The 17,339-nt window shown below is 64.1% G+C and overlaps 1 protein-coding gene across 3 annotated transcripts; it reads right to left on the reverse strand.

Annotated features, from left to right (window-relative positions):
• Positions 1-1,318: 1,318 nt before the first annotated feature.
• LOC112309685 (twinfilin-2) lies at positions 1,319-17,339 on the reverse strand. 3 transcript variants are annotated; one of them, XM_071222168.1, is made up of 9 exons: positions 17,182-17,339; positions 13,904-13,981; positions 11,907-12,085; positions 11,428-11,523; positions 11,158-11,262; positions 10,899-11,024; positions 10,185-10,335; positions 9,969-10,090; positions 2,199-5,484 (listed from the first exon to the last, which is right to left on the reverse strand). In XM_071222168.1, the coding sequence occupies exons 1-9, from the start codon at positions 17,204-17,206 to the stop codon at positions 2,389-2,391; spliced, it is 3,978 nt and encodes a 1,325-aa protein (XP_071078269.1). In that variant the 5' UTR covers positions 17,207-17,339; the 3' UTR covers positions 2,199-2,388. The 3 variants fall into 3 exon arrangements, with proteins under 3 accessions (XP_024421674.2, XP_071078269.1, XP_053786155.1); XM_053930180.2 differs by lacking the exon at positions 2,199-5,484 and adding an exon at positions 9,052-9,623 and having other exon boundaries at positions 17,182-17,338; XM_024565906.4 differs by lacking the exons at positions 9,969-10,090; positions 10,185-10,335; positions 10,899-11,024; ... (3 more) ...; positions 13,904-13,981; positions 17,182-17,339 and adding an exon at positions 6,273-7,759 and having other exon boundaries at positions 1,319-5,484.

Raw genomic sequence — 17,339 nt, forward strand, 5'->3', positions numbered from 1 at the left:
GGTGTCCTGGGGGGCAAAGGGTGTCATTTCCCGTCCTCGCATTTCCTCTCGGGTTTCCCTAAGCCTAGCACCCACACCTCAGGGAGTCTAGTGCTCACTGCTCCCCAACAGCAGAAAATCCGAGGCAACATCAGCATCTGTGGGTGCCTGGCCCAGCTCCTGCTTTGTGAGCCTCTGAGGCACCCATCCTTCTTTGGTCCCGGCTTGGGTGCTCTGGGCGGGGTGCCTGGCTCTGGAGGAGCACCATCGAAGCCGCACCAGCTGGCTGGCCTCGGCGTAAGCGCCTTACCTAATAGTGACAACCGAGGAGCACCTGCTGCATTCATCAGACCTTCACACTCGTCACCCCGAGTCCTTCTAACCGTGGTGGCCAGCTCCATGTCCAGACTCGCAGACCAAGCCTCCAAGTGGGGCTTCGCCTGCCCAAGCTAAGCCAGGTGGCAGAGCTGGTAGTTATCCCGGGTCATCCGAGTCCCGTCTCTTCCCATCCTTCAGGCAGTGGTCACGGTTGAGCATGTCCAGCAGCGTGGAGGAGAGGGCCCGGGGCCCACTGTGAGCACCCTTCCCGCTCCCGTTCCTCCAGCCCCCAGCCCAGCTCCCCACCCCTAGACCCCCGGCCCCACCTCCTGTAGGACCGCGAGAGGGGAGCTCTGGCCCTTCTCATGCAGTAGACAAGAGCCCACAGTCCTCCCACCACTGCCCCATCTTTGTCTCCACAATGTTCTTCTGAACCCGCCGCCCAACCCCCCACCCGAGCCAGGACTGTGTGGTGAGTGGGGGTGGGGTAAGGGAGGGCCACCTTAGCTGTTCTGAGAGGCAGACAAATGGTGGTTCCCACACCAAGGGCCCTGCTTCTGGCTGAAACTCTCCCAGCCACTCAGCAGGGGCCTCCCCCAGACTGCAGCCTTGGGGAGGACAGTTCTTGTTTTCTTTCCTCCCACAGGGCCCGCCCGAGGAAGGGCTGGGGGCCGTGCGAAGCCTTCCGCCTGCTCCTCCAGGAGCCAGCTTGGCCCCATCAGGACAGGACAGGGCCCACGTGGGGCTTCGGGTCGGTGGGTCAGAGACCCTCCTTCTGACTTCTTTTAGGCAAGCAGATAACCGGGGACACCAGCCCGCTTGGGCGCAGAAGTCCCTGTGCCCAAGTCAGAAAGAGGAAGGTGGCCACACTTCTCTCCCAGCTGTGAGGGCAGAGCACTGACCCCCCCCCCCCGCAGAGCTGCCCGCAGTCAGGCTGCAAGATCAGCAAGCCTGTGGCCCCCCACCCCACGTGGCCCCGACCAGCTGAGCTGCCCCACACTGGCCTGCCCAGGACCCAGCCAGGCCCCGGCGGGGGCGTGACGTCTGCTCCTCACAGGGCAGCTGTAGCCGCCGGGATGGCGCAGCTGGCCCAGGTCGGACCCAACCCACGACTTCCCAGACTCGTGGGATACAGACCTGGACGGGCTGTTATCAGACTTGAGTTGGGGGGGCTCCCAGTGGTATCCCCAGACCTAGCACACACATAGCCCTCCTGGGCCCGTGGGGCTGGGTCTCCCAAGCGCAATCAGTGGTGAGAAGTGAGGGCAGGGAAGAGGTGCCCCAGCTTTGTCACCAGGTGGAGGCTCACCTGGGTGTCCCTCTGATGTCAGAGCACAGACCCCGCATGTACTCTAGGAGAAGCAGAAAGGGGCAGGTTTTGAGCTCACGCTGGAATCTTCCAGGGCTCCCTGGTCCCTGCTGTGGGGATATCCTGGCTAGCCTTCCTCTCCCCACGCAGGGGTCACCTGTGCACACAGCACGTGTGTGGCCACCAGAGGGCGCAGTCACCCCACTGAACGTGCCTGGAAGCCCCCCACCTGCTGGGGCCCGGGCTTCACTGGGGGCCACAAATGAAGCAGGCACGCAGGTCCTCAGCCTTGAAGGCACTTTCGGTCTAGCAGGCAAAGGAGGAAGAGCCTGAGGCCAGCATACAACAGAAATCGGCCCGGCACAGCCAGGGACTCAGGGCAGGGCGTGGGCGGTGGGGCTGAAGGGGCAGGAGACCCAGGCTGCTCTCTGGGAAGACGGAGAGAAGGTTCAGTGACCTTCCGCAGCTGCCCCCCAGAATGCAGCTGCCCTGGGTGGCTTCCTTCCTCTGAAGACCCCAAATCACCTCTAGTCCCACCTCACTGTAGGAAGCCTGGAGAATTCTCCCTTCTTTCCTCCCACGCGTGCCCCCTGAGCTCAGGAGTAGCCGTGGGGCCTGCCAGTACCATTTATTGAGTGCCTTCTGTATGCCAGGGGTGGGCGTGGGCATGAGGGTGGGGCCCCCCCCAGCAGCCCCTCTGCAGAGCGAGGCAGGTTGGGGTGTCCCAGGCAGAGGGCACCGTGGAGGCAGGGCTGGGGTGTGCCGGCTGTCCCCCTGTGGTACTAGGCTGTCGTGGGCCCCCGGCAGAAGTTTCGGTTGTAGAAGTGGTGGTTGTCCCTGGTCAGGGCCGTGCCCAGCTGGGCCCAGAACATGCCCTGGCCACTGGGCTGGTGGGGCCAGAGGAGGACGCTCTGGCGGCAGAGGCGCTGGCGGAGCCGCACGTAGCGGGAGCTGTGGGTGTTGGGGTTCAGGATCACCAGCACCACCACGTCCTTCTGGTCCTCCAGCAGGCGCTGTTGGGCGAGCAGGAAGCTGGCACGCAGGAGGCCGCTGACCCGGTCCGTGCGGTCCAGCACGAACAGCGTCTTGCGGCTGCTGTAGACCGAGGCCCACAGGTTCTCGAAGAGCGTCTTGCCAGGGAGCCAGTCCCGCTCCTCCAGACACAGGTGCAGCGCCTGGCGCCCGCGGCGCTCCTCCAGCTGCACCCGGAGCTCATTGTACACCCAGTCGGCCACGGCGCCGTCGGACTTGTTGAAGACCACGAAGGCGTCGTAGTCCAGGGAGGCCGAGCCCGGCTGGCGCCCCTGCCGGGGCAGCCAGGCTAGGCCCAGGTAGAAGCAGTACCAGAGGTCCCAGCCACACAGGTGCTTCAGCAGGGTGAAGGCCAGGACCAGGAGCACAAACAGCAGGGTGGCGCTAAAGCAGGCCCAGGAGAGGGTCTCATCCAGACACAGGCGCAGGTCCTGCTCGAAGATGCTGCGGCCCCGCAGCTGGGTGGGGCTGCCACACGTGACTTGGTTGGACAGCCCGGGAACGGCCTCCTGCACCTGCAGCAGGAAGTCCATGAAGGCCGCCCCGCAGGCACAGTGCAGAGGGTTGTTCCTCACGTCCAGGACTCTCAGGGTGGCCGCTTGGGAGCCAAACCAAGAGGGCTCCACGGTCTTGAGGGCGTTGGAGCTCAGGTTGATCATTTGCAGCCTTGTGGCAAGAGCGAAGAAGCCGAGGTCCACGAAGTTGATCCTGTTGCGGCTGATGTCCAGCTTCCGGAGTTTGGTGTGAACAGGGAGGCTGCCGTTGGTCAGGCGCTTCAGCTGGTTTCCTGCCAGGTCCAGCACTTCCAGGTTGGGCAGCAGGGCCAGGCTGCTCCAGTTGAAGTAGGCCAGGTAGTTGTCACGAAGACGCAGCAGCTGCAGGCTCTTGGGGAGGCTGCCCACGGTGTGCGGCAGGAAGGCGTGCAGGTGATTCTGGGACAGGTCCAGGCGGAGCAGCTGTGTCAGCTCTCGGAAGAAGTGGAGGTAGAGGTCCCCCTCCTTCCACATGAGGTTCAGGGAATTGCCGCTGAAGTCCAGGGCCAACAGCGAGGTGCTGCAGAGCTGCGGGGACACGCGACTATAGATGGCGTTCTGCGCAAGGCTGAGGTAGCGCAGGTTGGGCAGCCGTGCCACGAAGCTGAGGTTGTGGCCCACGCCCTGCATGCGGAAGGACTCGCTGTTGTCGCTGAGGTCCAGGGCCTCCAGCTGGGGCAGCTCCGTGAATGAGCTCCCGTGGTACAGGTCCAGCTTATTGTGGGACAGGTCCAGCACCCGCAGGCTGGTCAGAGGCACGAACTGGGAGCCGTTGACCGCCTGGGAGATGCTGTTGTGACTCAGGCGCAGGCACTGCAGGTGTGACAGCCCGGCAAACATCTGGGACTGGACAGTCACCAGGTTGTTCCGGGACAGATCCAAGGTGAAGTTGAAGGTCTTGCAGCTGGGCATGAAGTCCTCAGAGCCGGAGGCATCCTGGGGGCCTGGAGCGAGGCGCCTGGGTGACGGCAAGACCTCCTCCTCGGCACTGGCCCTCACCGCAGAGGCCACCAACCGTGCTGACGCCGCCGACCCCTCCATCCCGCTGATGTGGTTGTTGGACAGGTCCACCTGGCGCAGGTGTGTGAACTCCTGGAAGAGGCTGAGGTTGGCCTTGTTGATGAAATTCATCTGGAAACTCAGGTTCTGCAGGGCAGGCAGGCGGGTCAGCGGCCTGAGTGTGCCGTGGTCCAGCGAGCGGAAGAAGATGCCGGCCATGTCCAGCTGCTGCAAGGAGGTCAGGCTGCTGAAGGACTCTGCCAGCCACAGGTGGGCGTAGGATATCCCCTTGCGGTAATTGAAGGACAGGTTGAGTTTGCGCAGCGTCGTCAGGTTCTGGAAGACCGTGGTTTTGGAGATGCATTTGTACAGGAAGTTCTCACTCAGGTCGAGCACAGAGAGGTTCTTCAGGCGGCCGAACCACCTGGCGTCCAGGGTGTAGAGAGAACTGTCACTCAGCACCAGGCCCTGCAGGTGTCTCAGGTGGCTGAATGTGTTGGGGTGCAGCTTGAGGGACCTGTAGGGGCACTCCACACAGGGGTTGGGGGCGTGGTCACACCGGCGACAGTTTCCACCCACGTCAAGCACGCGCAGGGCGGTGAGGTTGGCCAGGTCCTTGGGCCCCAGGGAGGTGATGCGGTTGTAGGAGAGCAGCAGGGTCCGCAGGCTGGGGGGCAGGCGGCGGGGCACCGCCGTGAGGTTGTTGTACTTGAGCGACAGGTGGATGAGGTGGCGCAGGCCGAGGAGGGCGCCCGGGGCCACCTGCACGGCCCGGCCGCAGGGGTTCTTGTAGTAGCAGTTGCCATCCATGTACAGGTGGCTCAGGGCGTGCAGGCCCCTGAAGCTGGAGGGGTCGATCGCCAGGATGTTGGTGTGGCTCAGGGACAGGTTCCTGAGGGAGTGGGGCAGGGCGGGCACAGTCGTGATGTTGTTGTAGCTCAAGTTCAGGTCCTCCAGGGTGGGCACGGCCAGGAAGGTGTTGGGCTCGATGGTCATGTGACAGGCCCACTGCATGGTGCTGAGGCTGCTTGGAGGACAGTTCCACTTGAGGTCGAGCCGTTTCAGACCGGACAGGGCGGCGAAGTCAGAGTTGTGGAGGTGGCGGATGCGGTTGCAGCGCAAGGAAAGGTCGGTGATGTTGCCTTGGGGATCGGATGCTGAGAAGTGGGGCACGGACGTCAGGAACAGCCACGCACAGTTGACTTTGTAGGGGGCCTCAAGTTCACAGGGCAGGAAGGCAGGCAAGGAGCCCGGAGCCAGCGCCGTGGCCTGGACCAGGAGAAGCAGGGGGAGCAGGGCACCAGGGCAGGGACCCTGCGGGGAGGGGACCGTGAGTGGCAGCCCCAGCTCCACTCCCCCCCAGCGCCTCCCCTACCCTCCCTCGGTGGTAGTGGTGGGGTTCCTGCCTCTGCCCAGCCCCCATCCCACCTCCCCACCGTGGGGAACCTGGACTTGGGTCTCAGACCCAGCCTTTGACTAGCAACTACTTTTGAGACCTGGAAGCCAGACTCACGATCTAGAACTTTCCCTCAGAGCCAAACCCTGGACCAGAGAGGTGGGCAAGGGGCTCCCCGCTACATCCACTGTTCCCCAGGCTCCCTGCTACGTCCCCCTGCCCTTCCTCAGCCATCCCTCTTCTCTCCTGAGCAAGTCTCCGCCCTGACTCCCCCACCCACCTCTCCCTTTGGCCAAGACCCAGGCAGGAGTGAGGGTCTCCCGCTGGGGTCCAGGCTGGGGCCACCCACGGCCCCGGTAAGGGAGGGTGCTGCCCAGGGGCACTGGACCTGCTCTGAGTCAGAATGGATTGGAGGGCAGGGTGGGTAGCAAAGGGACACATGGAGCCCAGGCCTGGGTGCCCGGCCTCGCCTTGGCCCCGGACCACCACGAGGAGCTCGCACCTCAGCCTCTTCATCCACGCAATGGGTCGGGCCTCCTGCCCAGAGAAGGGCTTCTGATCTGATGTCTTTAGGGCTCAGGGAGTGTCATGCACCAGAGCCACGTGGGTGACTGCCCTTTCCCCTACTGTCTGTGGCCACCGAGCCCACCTCCCCCCCCCCCCCCCGCTGTCCCCTCCCCTGGGGGGCTGAGGGGGGCTGTCCTACCATGATGAGGAGTGGGGGCTTCTCCAGAGGGTCTTGCTTGTGTGTGAGAGGTCCCTTCCCGCAGTGACGGCTCACAGAGCAGAGGAAGTGAGAATTTCACAACCTAGTAGCCCCCTCCCTGCCCAGCTGGGGGGAGGGGCTGTGCAATGAGTCAGAGGTCGTTTGCATAGTCAGGTGGCAGACTGCGGGCCCCTTGGCTCCTTCCTCTTTCACTACCCTGGGCCTCCCGCCCCTGCCCGGCTGTCCCAGGTCCTGTCCCAGCTGTGCCACACACCCCTTCCTGAACCTCACACCTGCCCTCCGGGAATTGGAAGACACAGAGGCCCAGAATCTAGTGTGAGCTCATAAAAAATTGGGCTCAGGGACAGTGCGGGGGCCTCAGCGGGGCTGCGGTATCCGCGCCAGGGCCCTTCCTTCCACTCTCACTCCTGGCGTCCTCAGCTGCTGCCCCATGGGCAGCGTGCTCTGGCCAGCAGCTCCGTCCTGCACCTGCCCTTCCCTGGCCCCACGGCCGTCCCCAGAGCTCTCTGAGGCCTGCGAAGCCAGAGACAGGGAGCCCTGGCCGACTCGGGCTGCACCTGCCTGTGCCACAGCCTGCCATTCCCCACACAACTCCCCACGGGGCAGGGCCTCCCCTCTGCATCCCCAAGGACCTGGTGCGGCCAGGGCACAGACCCTGGGCCAGGCCGCCAGGGAGGGCTTCCTGCCTCTTCCTCCCCCTTGGCTCTTCCCTGCTCCTCAGGCTCTAACCCTGGGGGTCGGGGGCGGACAGGGGCCGAGCTCCTCAGCAAGTCCTGTTGGCTCCACTTTCAGATCAGCCCAACAGCTGCCCATCGCCCACTGCCCTCATGTCCATCGGCCTGGAGGTCTGAGCCACCTTGTCTCTGGCCGAGGGCAGTGCCGTTGCCACATCCTCACGGCTGGCCTGCTTCTGTGCTCGCACCCCATGGCCTATTCCCATGTGGCTCCTAGGTCACACGAGGTCCCTCCTCTGCGCAGACCCCTCCGTGGCCCTTTATGGTCTCTAAGCCACAGGGTCCCTTAGGGTGCATCCTCCCAGTGCCGCCATGACCCGCCGCCAGCACACCCGTGCCCTCTCCCGCCCTGGGGCCTTTGAACGTACAGTCAGAGCTCCTCTCTCAGATACTCCCAAGTCACCTCCTTTACGGCTCCGCTCACACGCCACCCTCGCCACTCGGGCTTCCCTGACCTGGGTACAGCCTCCCTCCGGGGCCTCGTACCCCCATGAGCCCCTCCTCCAGCTGCTTTTCTGTGTCACTGACGGTCTTTTCCCACTAACACGCCACAGCCTTGAGTTTCTGTCATGTGCTGTCTTCGTGCCCTGCTGCAGTGCCACGCTCCTGAGGGCCGAGGTCTTTCCTGTCCGTACCCCAGGGCCCCCAGCACAGCATCCAGCACTGTGCTGGTGGAATGCACGGCTCTGCAGCACTCAGCTCTGGGCAGGCTCAGTGTCCCTGAGCGATGATGAGGGAGCAAACAGATAGGGCTTCTGCGGGGGTCGGGGGGGAGCAGGGCTGGGTGACCGGGTCGGGGCACCGCTCCAAGCTGCCGGGAGTGCAGCAGGCTCCCAGGCCCAGGGGGGTCGAATGGCAGCAACGGCAGGGTTGTTCTGCCCACCTGGGGACCAGTGTTGGGGGCCCCCTTCTCTGGGTCTGGCTCTCTGCCCTATACCTCCAGGGTCTTTAGCAGGGCCTGAGAAAGGCCCCAGGGTTGGGATGGGGATCTGAGACTCAGCCCAGGACGTGCTCACAGGAGAAAGGACGGCGCCCGGTCAGCAGCTGAACCCCAGCCATTGACCCTGCATGCCCTCTCCTAGGCATACCTCCTGCTGAGTCCCAAGCCCCAAGGAGGTTCTCCCAGAGTCCCTGGGACCAAAGACCCAGGCCCTCCGCCCCTCTGCCACCCCAAGCAGCCACCCTGTCTGCCTCAGGGGCAGGAACACAGGACCCCGAGCAGATGTCCGCACACACAAGGACTGGACACCGCAGGTGTCAGATGCCTAGACACACCCACCGCGCCTCAGCCCCGTGGAGACTGAGAAGCCCGGCGCACAGAGCTGCCCCAGTGTGGCAGGCCCAAGAGGCCCCCAAGGAGACCCCCGCCCCACTCCCAGAGCTGTGAGCATGTTCTGCACACAACAGAAGGGACTGTGCAGGTGGGGGACAGGATTTGAGAGGGGAGTCTCCTGCTTTGAAAACCAGGGGGTGGGGGGGCTCTCTCGCTGTGGAAAAGGTGAGGAAATGGACGCTCCTGAGGCCGGCAGAGAAAACCAGCTCCACCAATGCCCAGGTTTTAGCGCTGGGAAGCTCATCCCAGACGCATCAGAACTGTTAAGAGAATACGTTGGTTTTGTTTTGGTTCTTTTTTAGAGAGAAGGGAGGAAGAAAAACATCAATATGTAGTTGCTTCTCATGCACCCTCTACTGGGGACCTGGCCTGGAACCCAGGCATGTGCCCCGACTGGGAATTGAACCAGCAACCTTTTGCTTCACATTCTGGTGCTCAATCCACTGAGCCACACCAACCAGGACTGTCTGTGTTGGTTAAAGCCAGTAAGTTTGGGGAACCTAGAGCTGCCATAGGAAACCAACACACCCAGGTCCCCAGGCCACAGCGGAGGCTGGCCACCCCCAGCCACAAGGGGACCTGTCTGAGGCTCTGCCCTCTCGATACCTTCTGAGAGGGGGAGGGACAGGAGGGCGCACAGTGCCTCCCAATGCCCACACCAGAGGTGGTCCCTCGGAGCCAGAATCAAGTGTTGATTTAAAAATATTTTATTCTTTAAAAAATACAGCATTCAACCATCTCATCCTGCAGTGACCCCTGCCCCACCCCACCCGGCCCCACCCCTGTGGCCAAAGGTTTCCGGGCTGTGCTGGGACCCTAGGCTCAGTTCCCTGGGGGCTGGTTCATGCCAGGCCCTTGAGACATCCAAGCAGGGTCCCCAGACATTCTGGGCACACAGAGGGGCAGCAGGGAGAGCCATGGGGAGGGTCGCTCGCAAATGCCGGCTCAGTGGCCCTCAGATGCCGCACATGTGATCAGTCACCAGCCCTCCTGCCCCTCGAGAGGCAGCCCTGCCCCGGTGCCCAGGCCAGGAAGGAGGGGGGTGATGGGGAGCGGCCCCACAGTCCCACACTGGCGCGGCTCAGGCCCTGCCTCCTAGCTGTCATCCCCGTTCTCGCCAGGGCCCCGGATGAGGCGCTTGTGGCCCCGCTTGCCTCCTGGGCCCTTGGGCTTGGCGAAGGCCTGCTTGAAGGCGTGCTGCTTGGGGTGCACCTCGTCGTACAGGAAGTCAGCCGTCAGCTCCGCCCCGTCCCCGATCTCAATCTGTGCGGGGGGCCGAGCAGGGTCACACAGAGCCTCGGCTACCCCCACTCCCGGGGCACACTCCCTTGACCTTGCACACCCCAGCCTGGCGAACCCCACCTGGGACGCCACCTCCGGGCCCTGTGCGCCTGGTCCCCTCTGCCTCCCAGACCCGGGGACAGCAGGGCTAGGGCTTACCCAGGCCAGCAGTCAGCGGGGAAGCCTTGGACAACACATGTCAGCCCTGGGGCCTCAGTCTCCCCACCCATCCCACAGGCAGCAGCGACCCCTGCTCTGCCTGTCTCGGGACCCCACAGCCCACGCTGAGGGCAGGAGACAGGGCTGGGGGCGGGGACAGGCACCCACCTTCTTGGAGATCTCCAGCTGGAAGCCCTGCTCCACAGAGTCAAGGAGGCGGCTCTTGCAGCTGGAGTAGAGCATGCGCTCCCGGATGCTGCACTTGTACCCCGGCATGGAGTAGATGAACACTGGGGGTGGGGCACGGAGGTGAGTGGGGCGGCCTGCCGCTGTAGGCCAGCCCTGCACCTGCCCCGCCCCATGGGCCCTGCCGTAGCCACTCACCCACAGACTCCAGCGGGTCACCCTCATGGGTGTGCTTGTAGAGGAAGAAGTGGTAGCGGGCGGCCTCTCGGGGCACCCGTGAGGGCAGCTGGGCCAGGTCCGTGGGATCAGTGTGCACCAACTCGATCGTCTCCCGCTCCAGGTCCAACTTCTGCCAGGGGGCAGGGGCAGGTGAGGGTGCTGGACCAGGGAGGTCCCAGCCCCAACTCAGCTGCTCTGAGAGCTCTGCTGGCGGAGCCCCACTGAGGGCTGAGGGCAGGACGGTGGGAAGGGTCTCGGCCTCAGGGAGGCACCGCCACTGGGCCAGCCTGCCCTCGGACTCGAGGCCTGGGTGGGTGGCTGTGTCTTAGAAAGGAGGAGACGTTCTGCTGGAGAGGGGGCAGCGTGGATGCTGGGGCAGAGGGCCCTGTGGGGACAGGGGGTCAGGAGGCTGCAGAGTGTCTGGGACAGGAAGGGGCTCAGAGCTGAGGGGTCAGTCGATCCCAGGGGAGAGTGCATACGCAGCGTGGAAGGCAGAACAGGGGTGAGTGGGTCACAGGCACACCTGCACATGAGCAGGGACAGGGTGGCTGTACCCCAAATGGGAACTGGTAGGGACGGGGGTGGGGTGGATGGGTGTTCCCACTGGTACACAGGGGGGCTGCAGCGGACAGGCTGGGTGTGTGTGTGCACCTTTGCACAGTGTGCGAGCAGGTGGGGTGGGGGCACACCCACCAGCTGGATGTAGTTGATCGTCTTCTGCTTGAGCTGCTGGAGCGCCCGCTGGGCCTCTGGCTGCAGCGGGAAGGCGAGCCCCTGCAGGGTCTGGTGCTTGCTCTCCACGCTGATCTCGGTCTTCACCTGGGGGCAGGGAGGCCCTGAATGAGGCCCTCACCTGCCACCTGCAACCTTCGGCCCACCCAGGGGGCACAGGCCTGGTACCCCCCAGAGGGCCCTGCGCCAGGACCTGCGCCCACCCTGTGTGTGCACCCACCTCGTTGATACGGATCTGCTGAAGCTCTCTCTCGGCCGAGGTCAGCGGGGCAGGCGCTGCACAGGACGACAGGTGCTTCTGGTACCCAGCAAAGGAGAGGTCGTCCTGGCCGGTGGGTGCAGAGGCATAAATGGGCACCTTGGGATGGGGTGCCAGAAGTGCACCCAGCACCCTGGGCTGCAGCCCTGGGCCCTCCCCACTCATCCCCAAGCCTGGAGCCCATTTGCTCTGTGATCCCTAATCACATGCTGTCCTCTCTGGGCCAGTTACCTTCACGGTCCCGAAGAGCTCATCCTTCACGTGGCCGCCCCCAAATTCCTTCTTCACTGTGGCCCGGGTGGCTGCGTACAACATCTTCAGCCGCACCTGGCGAGTGGGGGCTGAGCTGTGAGACCCCTCTGGGCAGGGCAGTCTCTCCAGCAGGCAAGAGCCTCTGGGTGGGGTCAGGCCACCTCAGTGTGCCTGTGCACCCCCAGAGGGCGAAGTTTGGAGGTGAGGAGACAGTGGAGAGGCTCAAACAGCAGGGGGAGCCCTCGCCCAGCCCAACCTCCACCTCGGCCTCCCAGAGCGAGGCTGGCCAGCCAGGGGAGCTGCAGGCCCCCCCAGGACCTTGCCCCTCAGGCTCCCTGCTGCAGGGCCTGACGCCTCCGCCCTCAACTTGTGACTCCTGAGTGCTATATTCTTGTCTCGCTCAGACCAGCTGCCCCTTCCCCTGATCTTGGGACTGAACAGGGGGCCTCAGGACTCACGGGGGAATTATCAGGCGACCAGGCGAGGAAGAGCCACTCGAAGCCCTGGGCGTTCTTCGAGTCCAGGCGGTACAGCAGGTAGCAGGGCTGCTGGGCATCCAGAAGCGGCAGCACAGCCCGGTCATAGTCCTGGTCCCAGCTCCCAACCGGCTCCCGTGACGCCCCCAGCACGAGCTGCTCTGGGGGCAGAGGCCGGGTGAGCCCAGGCGTGGCTACAGCCCACACCCACCCCTGACGGGCCCTCCCGCCTCCAGCCGTGGTTCAGACCTGCTGGCCACCCCACCCTGCCTTCTCCTGGAGCCCCCAGCCCCTGAGGGACGAGGCTGTGAGGTTGAATCGGTGTCTGAGCTCATGAATGACTGAGAGAAAAAGCGGGCAGCTAGAGGCCACTCACTCTACAAAGGCACAGAGATGGTGTGGGACTGTGCGCACAGGGGACCCGGCACAGACAACCACAGTCAGTCCCAATGGCATGGCCCCTCACCGACACCCAGCCACCCACTCCCCCACCCTAGGGCTCCCGCACAGCCTCCTGGGAGCCACTGTGCTCAGGGGGGTGGGCTCACAGCTGAGGGCCGTGGGGACCAGCAGAAGCAAACCTGTGCGGAAAAGGAGGGAGCCGCGGGCAACACCGTGCAAACGCAATCTCTGCTGCCGCCCACCAGCTGTGGTCCCTTCCCCCAAAAGTAACAAATCAGAAGCGGCCACCTCTCAAGGCCTGGCTGACCAGCCTGCCAGCCCCCTGGCTGGTGCCTAGGGCAACAGTGGGCCCATCAGCCTTAGCAGGGCTCCAAACAGCAGCCCACAGGTGCACAGGCCCAGGCCGGAGGCAAAGCTGGGGCAGCCGCCCCCTCACCTGGGGTGGCACCTGAGCATTGGGCCCTCCTGATGGGGGTGGGGGGACCCCACCATGCCAGGTCAGTGGCCTGGCCTCCTCTCTGGAGGCTCAGCCTCCTCACCTGCCCGCCCCAACCCCGGTGGGGTCAGCATGGAAAACTGGCTGGCACAGGCCGAGTCAGCCCCAACGGCACCGTCAATGTGGTTTAACCTGGTGCCTACTCTTCGAACTGGAAAGTCTTACACAGGAAGTGGAATTCACAGCTTCTCTAGAAAAACCAGGAGGTCGGCCACGCTCACTCGGGGATGGGCCGCGGCCGCCTGTTCGGGAGGCCCAGACCCTCCTGGACACTCCCAGCTGTCCCAACAACCTTGAGCAGAACCGAGACAGGTCACAGCCCACGGAGAGCACCCTCCTGCTCAACACCTGTAGGGACACCCGGTCTGAGCAGCCCCTGCTCTGAGCCAATGCAGTGCGCCCCAAGCCCACTCGGGAGCTCCCAGAAAGGCCCCCTACTGCGTGGCTCCAAGGAAAGGCTGGAAAGACTTGGGGGGACCCACTCCCCATCCCAGAGTCCGGCCCCTAGTCTCCAGGGGGAGAGGTCCTCCACTCCTGCCCCCACAAAGCACAGTCTAACCCTCCAACCCTCCTCAACTCAGACTCCCGCGCCCAGCCCCTCCCCCTGCAGAAGCCCCAGGCCCCAGAGGTCAAGGCCCAGCCAAGCCTAGAAGTCACCCATCTTCATCTCAAAGGGATCTGGACATGAGTCCCTTCTCCCCACTGTGGGGGCACTTCCTAAGGGACGCCCCCTGGACAGCAGTGGAGCCGGTCCAGGCCTGCCAGCCTCTTGGAGGTGAGAGGCGCTGGCCACATGGGCAGTGTCGGGCCTGACATTGCCTGCCCCCCCGCCTGTCCCGTCCTGTCCCCACACAGCCTCTGGGGGGGCCGGGCAGGACCCCCGACCAGGCCCTCCCCGCGATGCCCCTGGCTTTAGCTTCTTGCTATTGAACACCACCTGCAGTGTTCTCCTACAAGGCCCCTCCCGTCCCCAGATGGGGAAACTGAGGTCCAGAGGGGCTGGAGGCCAGTGTCCCCCCACCCCCAGAGAAGCAGCAGGGCTCATGCCCAGCTGTCGCCCCAGCCTGTAGGGGGCACTCACCGTCCTCAATGACGACTTTGATGAGCCTGACGGAGCCAGCCCGAGCCTTGGCAAAGAACTCCCTCAGCTCCTCGGTGGCTATAAGGACGAGAAACATGGCGGGGGTGAGCAGGAGGCGTGAGCAGGGCGGGCAGGGACACGTCCAGGGCCTGCTCTGTCCAGTGTGGCCAGGTGGCGGAGCTGGGAGCTGGGTTAAATGCAGCCCCCCATGTGACCGGGAATCTGAGACGCCGCCGAACATAAGCTCCCAAATTTAGCCAGCAGAGGTGGCAGGCGAGTGGCCTGCTGGCTGGGGTGGCTCTGGTGACAGGGCAGCGGGGATGGGACAGGCCGGCCAAGGAGGAGGCGGGCTCTGGGACAGGCCCGCCCAGTGCCGTCACGTCCCCAACCCACCCCAGACAGAAACACATGAACAAACACCCCCAGTGTGCCGGGACCACTGTGCCCATTAACACTCGTGGGCACACACACACAGGCTGCGTGTGCCAACAAACAGGTACACACTTGGCCCAGCGTGGGTGGATGTAACACGTCAACATGTGCAGGGGACAGAGAGGGGTATGAACGCACACGCCCTCGTCTGCGAGCACATGCTCGGTGGGTCAAACGTGAATGGGCTCACGTGATTAGACACGCACACACGCCCAGCCCAGTGCCACGTGTGCCACGCACACACAAACAGGCAAATGATGTATGGAGTACACACAGAAACACAGAGGCACGCACGGACGCAGCCCTGCCGGGGGAATAAGCTCCCAACCCCAGGCAGCTGGGAGGGCTTCCTGGAGGAGGAAGGACTCCTAGGAACTCCCCCAAACAGACCCCGTCTTGGTCCTTGGGCCACAGAGCTGGAAGGTCCCAGCCAATGAATGAGGACCCAAATGCAGAGGTGAGGATCACGGTCAGAGCCAGGGAATCATGGGAAGTCAGAGCCACCAAGGTTCAGATGGAGAAACCAAGGTCCGAGTGGGGAAGGGCCCAACGTGGCCTCTGGGCACACAGGGCCAGCCAGCGTGACCTTGAGGGTTCCCAGGGGTCAGAGAACTCTGCAGGGACACAGTGGAAGGGCTGAGGTCAGAGAATATTTATAGGGCTCCAGCTCAGGGGCAGGGGAGCCTGTGGGAAACAGACTCTGGCCCTGTCCTCAGGTGCCCCTCCCGCAGGGTAACCCTGGGCCTGAGACCTCCAGCCGCAGGGTGGGCAGGGTCGCTGCTGAGCCCTCAGGTGCTTGGTCCTCGGAGCACTGAGGCATGGGGACAGCCCCACTGGGCCAAGCAGAACACCCCCTGAAGGCCCCTGATGGAGACCTGGCCTGGGGGCACCCCCTTCCCCACAGCTGTGTGCAACCCCGACCTCACTGAGCCGCAAATTCATCTATAATGTGGAGCTCATGCTCCCCAGATGCAGAGGGCTGGGGGAGGGGTAGATGGGAGAAGGGGTTGGGTACCAGGGCCTCGACTGACTGCAGGGCTGTGCTGACTTGCTCCCCTACCTGCACAGGCCTCCTGGGAGAAAAGGCCAAGCAGCTCTCCCAGAGGGGAGGCTGACAGTGCCCCTTCTAGGGTTACCAGGGCGGTGACACCCCAGGAGGGGAGGAGACAACCCCCTAGGCTGCCTCAGACACCATCAATAATCCAGAGGCCAGGCCTGGGACACCTGAGCCCCAGTCATCAAAGATTCATGACTGCCCCCCACCCCATGAGCCTCAGGTTGCAGGTCCCTCCCCTGCCCTGCTGTGAGGTCAGCAGTCACACCTGTGGCCAGGGCGGGGCTGGCACCTGGGAGTCCAGGGCAGTCTGTCTTCCCACTCCCCCAGGCCAGAGGAGTGGGCTGCTCACAGGCAGGAGGAGTGGCCCTGAGCCCAGGGTGCAGGAGGCAGAGGCAAGTCTGCCTCACCTTTTGGGAGAGGACCCTAACCTCAAAGTCCCTCCCAGCTGGAGACGGCAGCAATGGCCAGACAAAGGGGAAGGAAGAGACAATGGGGACTATTTCCTCCTGTGGGGCTGAGTCATGAGACAGGCCCTCCCACTCCTCCTGGGGAGAGGCTGGCCCACCAGTGGGGTGGGAGGCCGGCCCTGCCTGGGCTCAGGCCTTCTCTGGTACTGTGAGGCGGGGACAGGGAAGCCCTCAGGGCTACTGGGCCACCAAGCGGCCACAACCACAAGCCCAGATCCAGGCGGTCAGGCAGGTGGATGGTGGCCCCGGCTGTGGTGGGAAGGGTGGCTGACAGCCAAACCACCAGGCTCTCCGGGCCAGCAGCCTGTACCTTCTGCACAGGCCAGCGGAGGGGGACAGGAGCCCAGGCAGGATGGGGACACCTGGTTCCCGGCCACTGCTTCTCTCCCAGCCTAAAGGCGAAACCGAGGCCCTTGGGGCAGGGGGTGATGCTCTGGTTTGGAGAAGAAGCTTGGGGTTGGGGGGAGATGGCCTAGAGTCTCTAGGGCCACAAGCCCCAGATCTGGACCCTCTTCTATGTTCCCAACCTGGGACTGGAGCCCTCCGACTCTGGCTGGGGTAGACTCAGAAGACCCGAGTATAAAATGGGGGCAAAGGAGCAGATCTGAGGTCAAGGTCAGCCTGGCCACTGTCCCGCTCTGAAGGCCCTGTCCCAGGTTTCCCCAGCCTGGCTCACAGGAGTGTGTGAGGGTCCTGGGAGGAGCCAAAGGTCAAGGACCCCTCTGCGAACAGACACAAACCCATACAAGCTATACGCAGACACAGCTGGTACGTGCATCCATGGAAACAAATGCACACTGAGGTGCACACAAGCCGAGCACACACACACAGACACCCACGGACGACTGCACACAGTCACGAAACATTGATGTCTGAAGGTGCTTCCATATGACTGTGTCCATTCAATCGGCCCGTAGTGCATGTGTACCCAGATGAGCACACGCACAGGACTGTACACACAAGACAAGTGCACATGCGTGCACGCTTCCCCAGATGTGCGCATCCGGGTACACCCACCCCCTGAAAGGAACAAAAATCCATAGATGGGCACACACCAGCACCTCCACGCCAGGAAGGGCACAGAGCACAGGGACTTCCGCCCCAGCTGTGTGTGTACAAGTACACCCACGTCCACCTCTGAACAGCAAGTCCCCTTCCCCCACCCCAGATGTGCCCACCCCAGGCGACCCGCGGCTGCAAAACATTAACAGGAAGCCTCCCCGGGCTGGTGCCGGGGAGGAGACAGGACCCGAGGGCTGGGAAGAGGCAGCAGCCGCAGGTGGAGACCCTGTGCCCCCTGGCCGCCCACCACCCGCCCTCACCGTGGATGCCCGTCTGATGCGCCATGGCTCCGTGCCCCGCTCCGCCCGCGCCCTCGGAGCCCTCGGCTCGGCCCTGGCCCCGCTCGCTGGCTCGGCCTCGGAGCAGGAGGAGGATGTGGCGGGGGCCGCCCAGCCTCGCGCAGCTTCCCGGGCGGGGT

The sequence above is a fragment of the Desmodus rotundus genome, chromosome 8 (assembly GCF_022682495.2).
Source record: "Desmodus rotundus isolate HL8 chromosome 8, HLdesRot8A.1, whole genome shotgun sequence".
Lineage (NCBI taxonomy): Eukaryota > Metazoa > Chordata > Mammalia > Chiroptera > Phyllostomidae > Desmodus > Desmodus rotundus.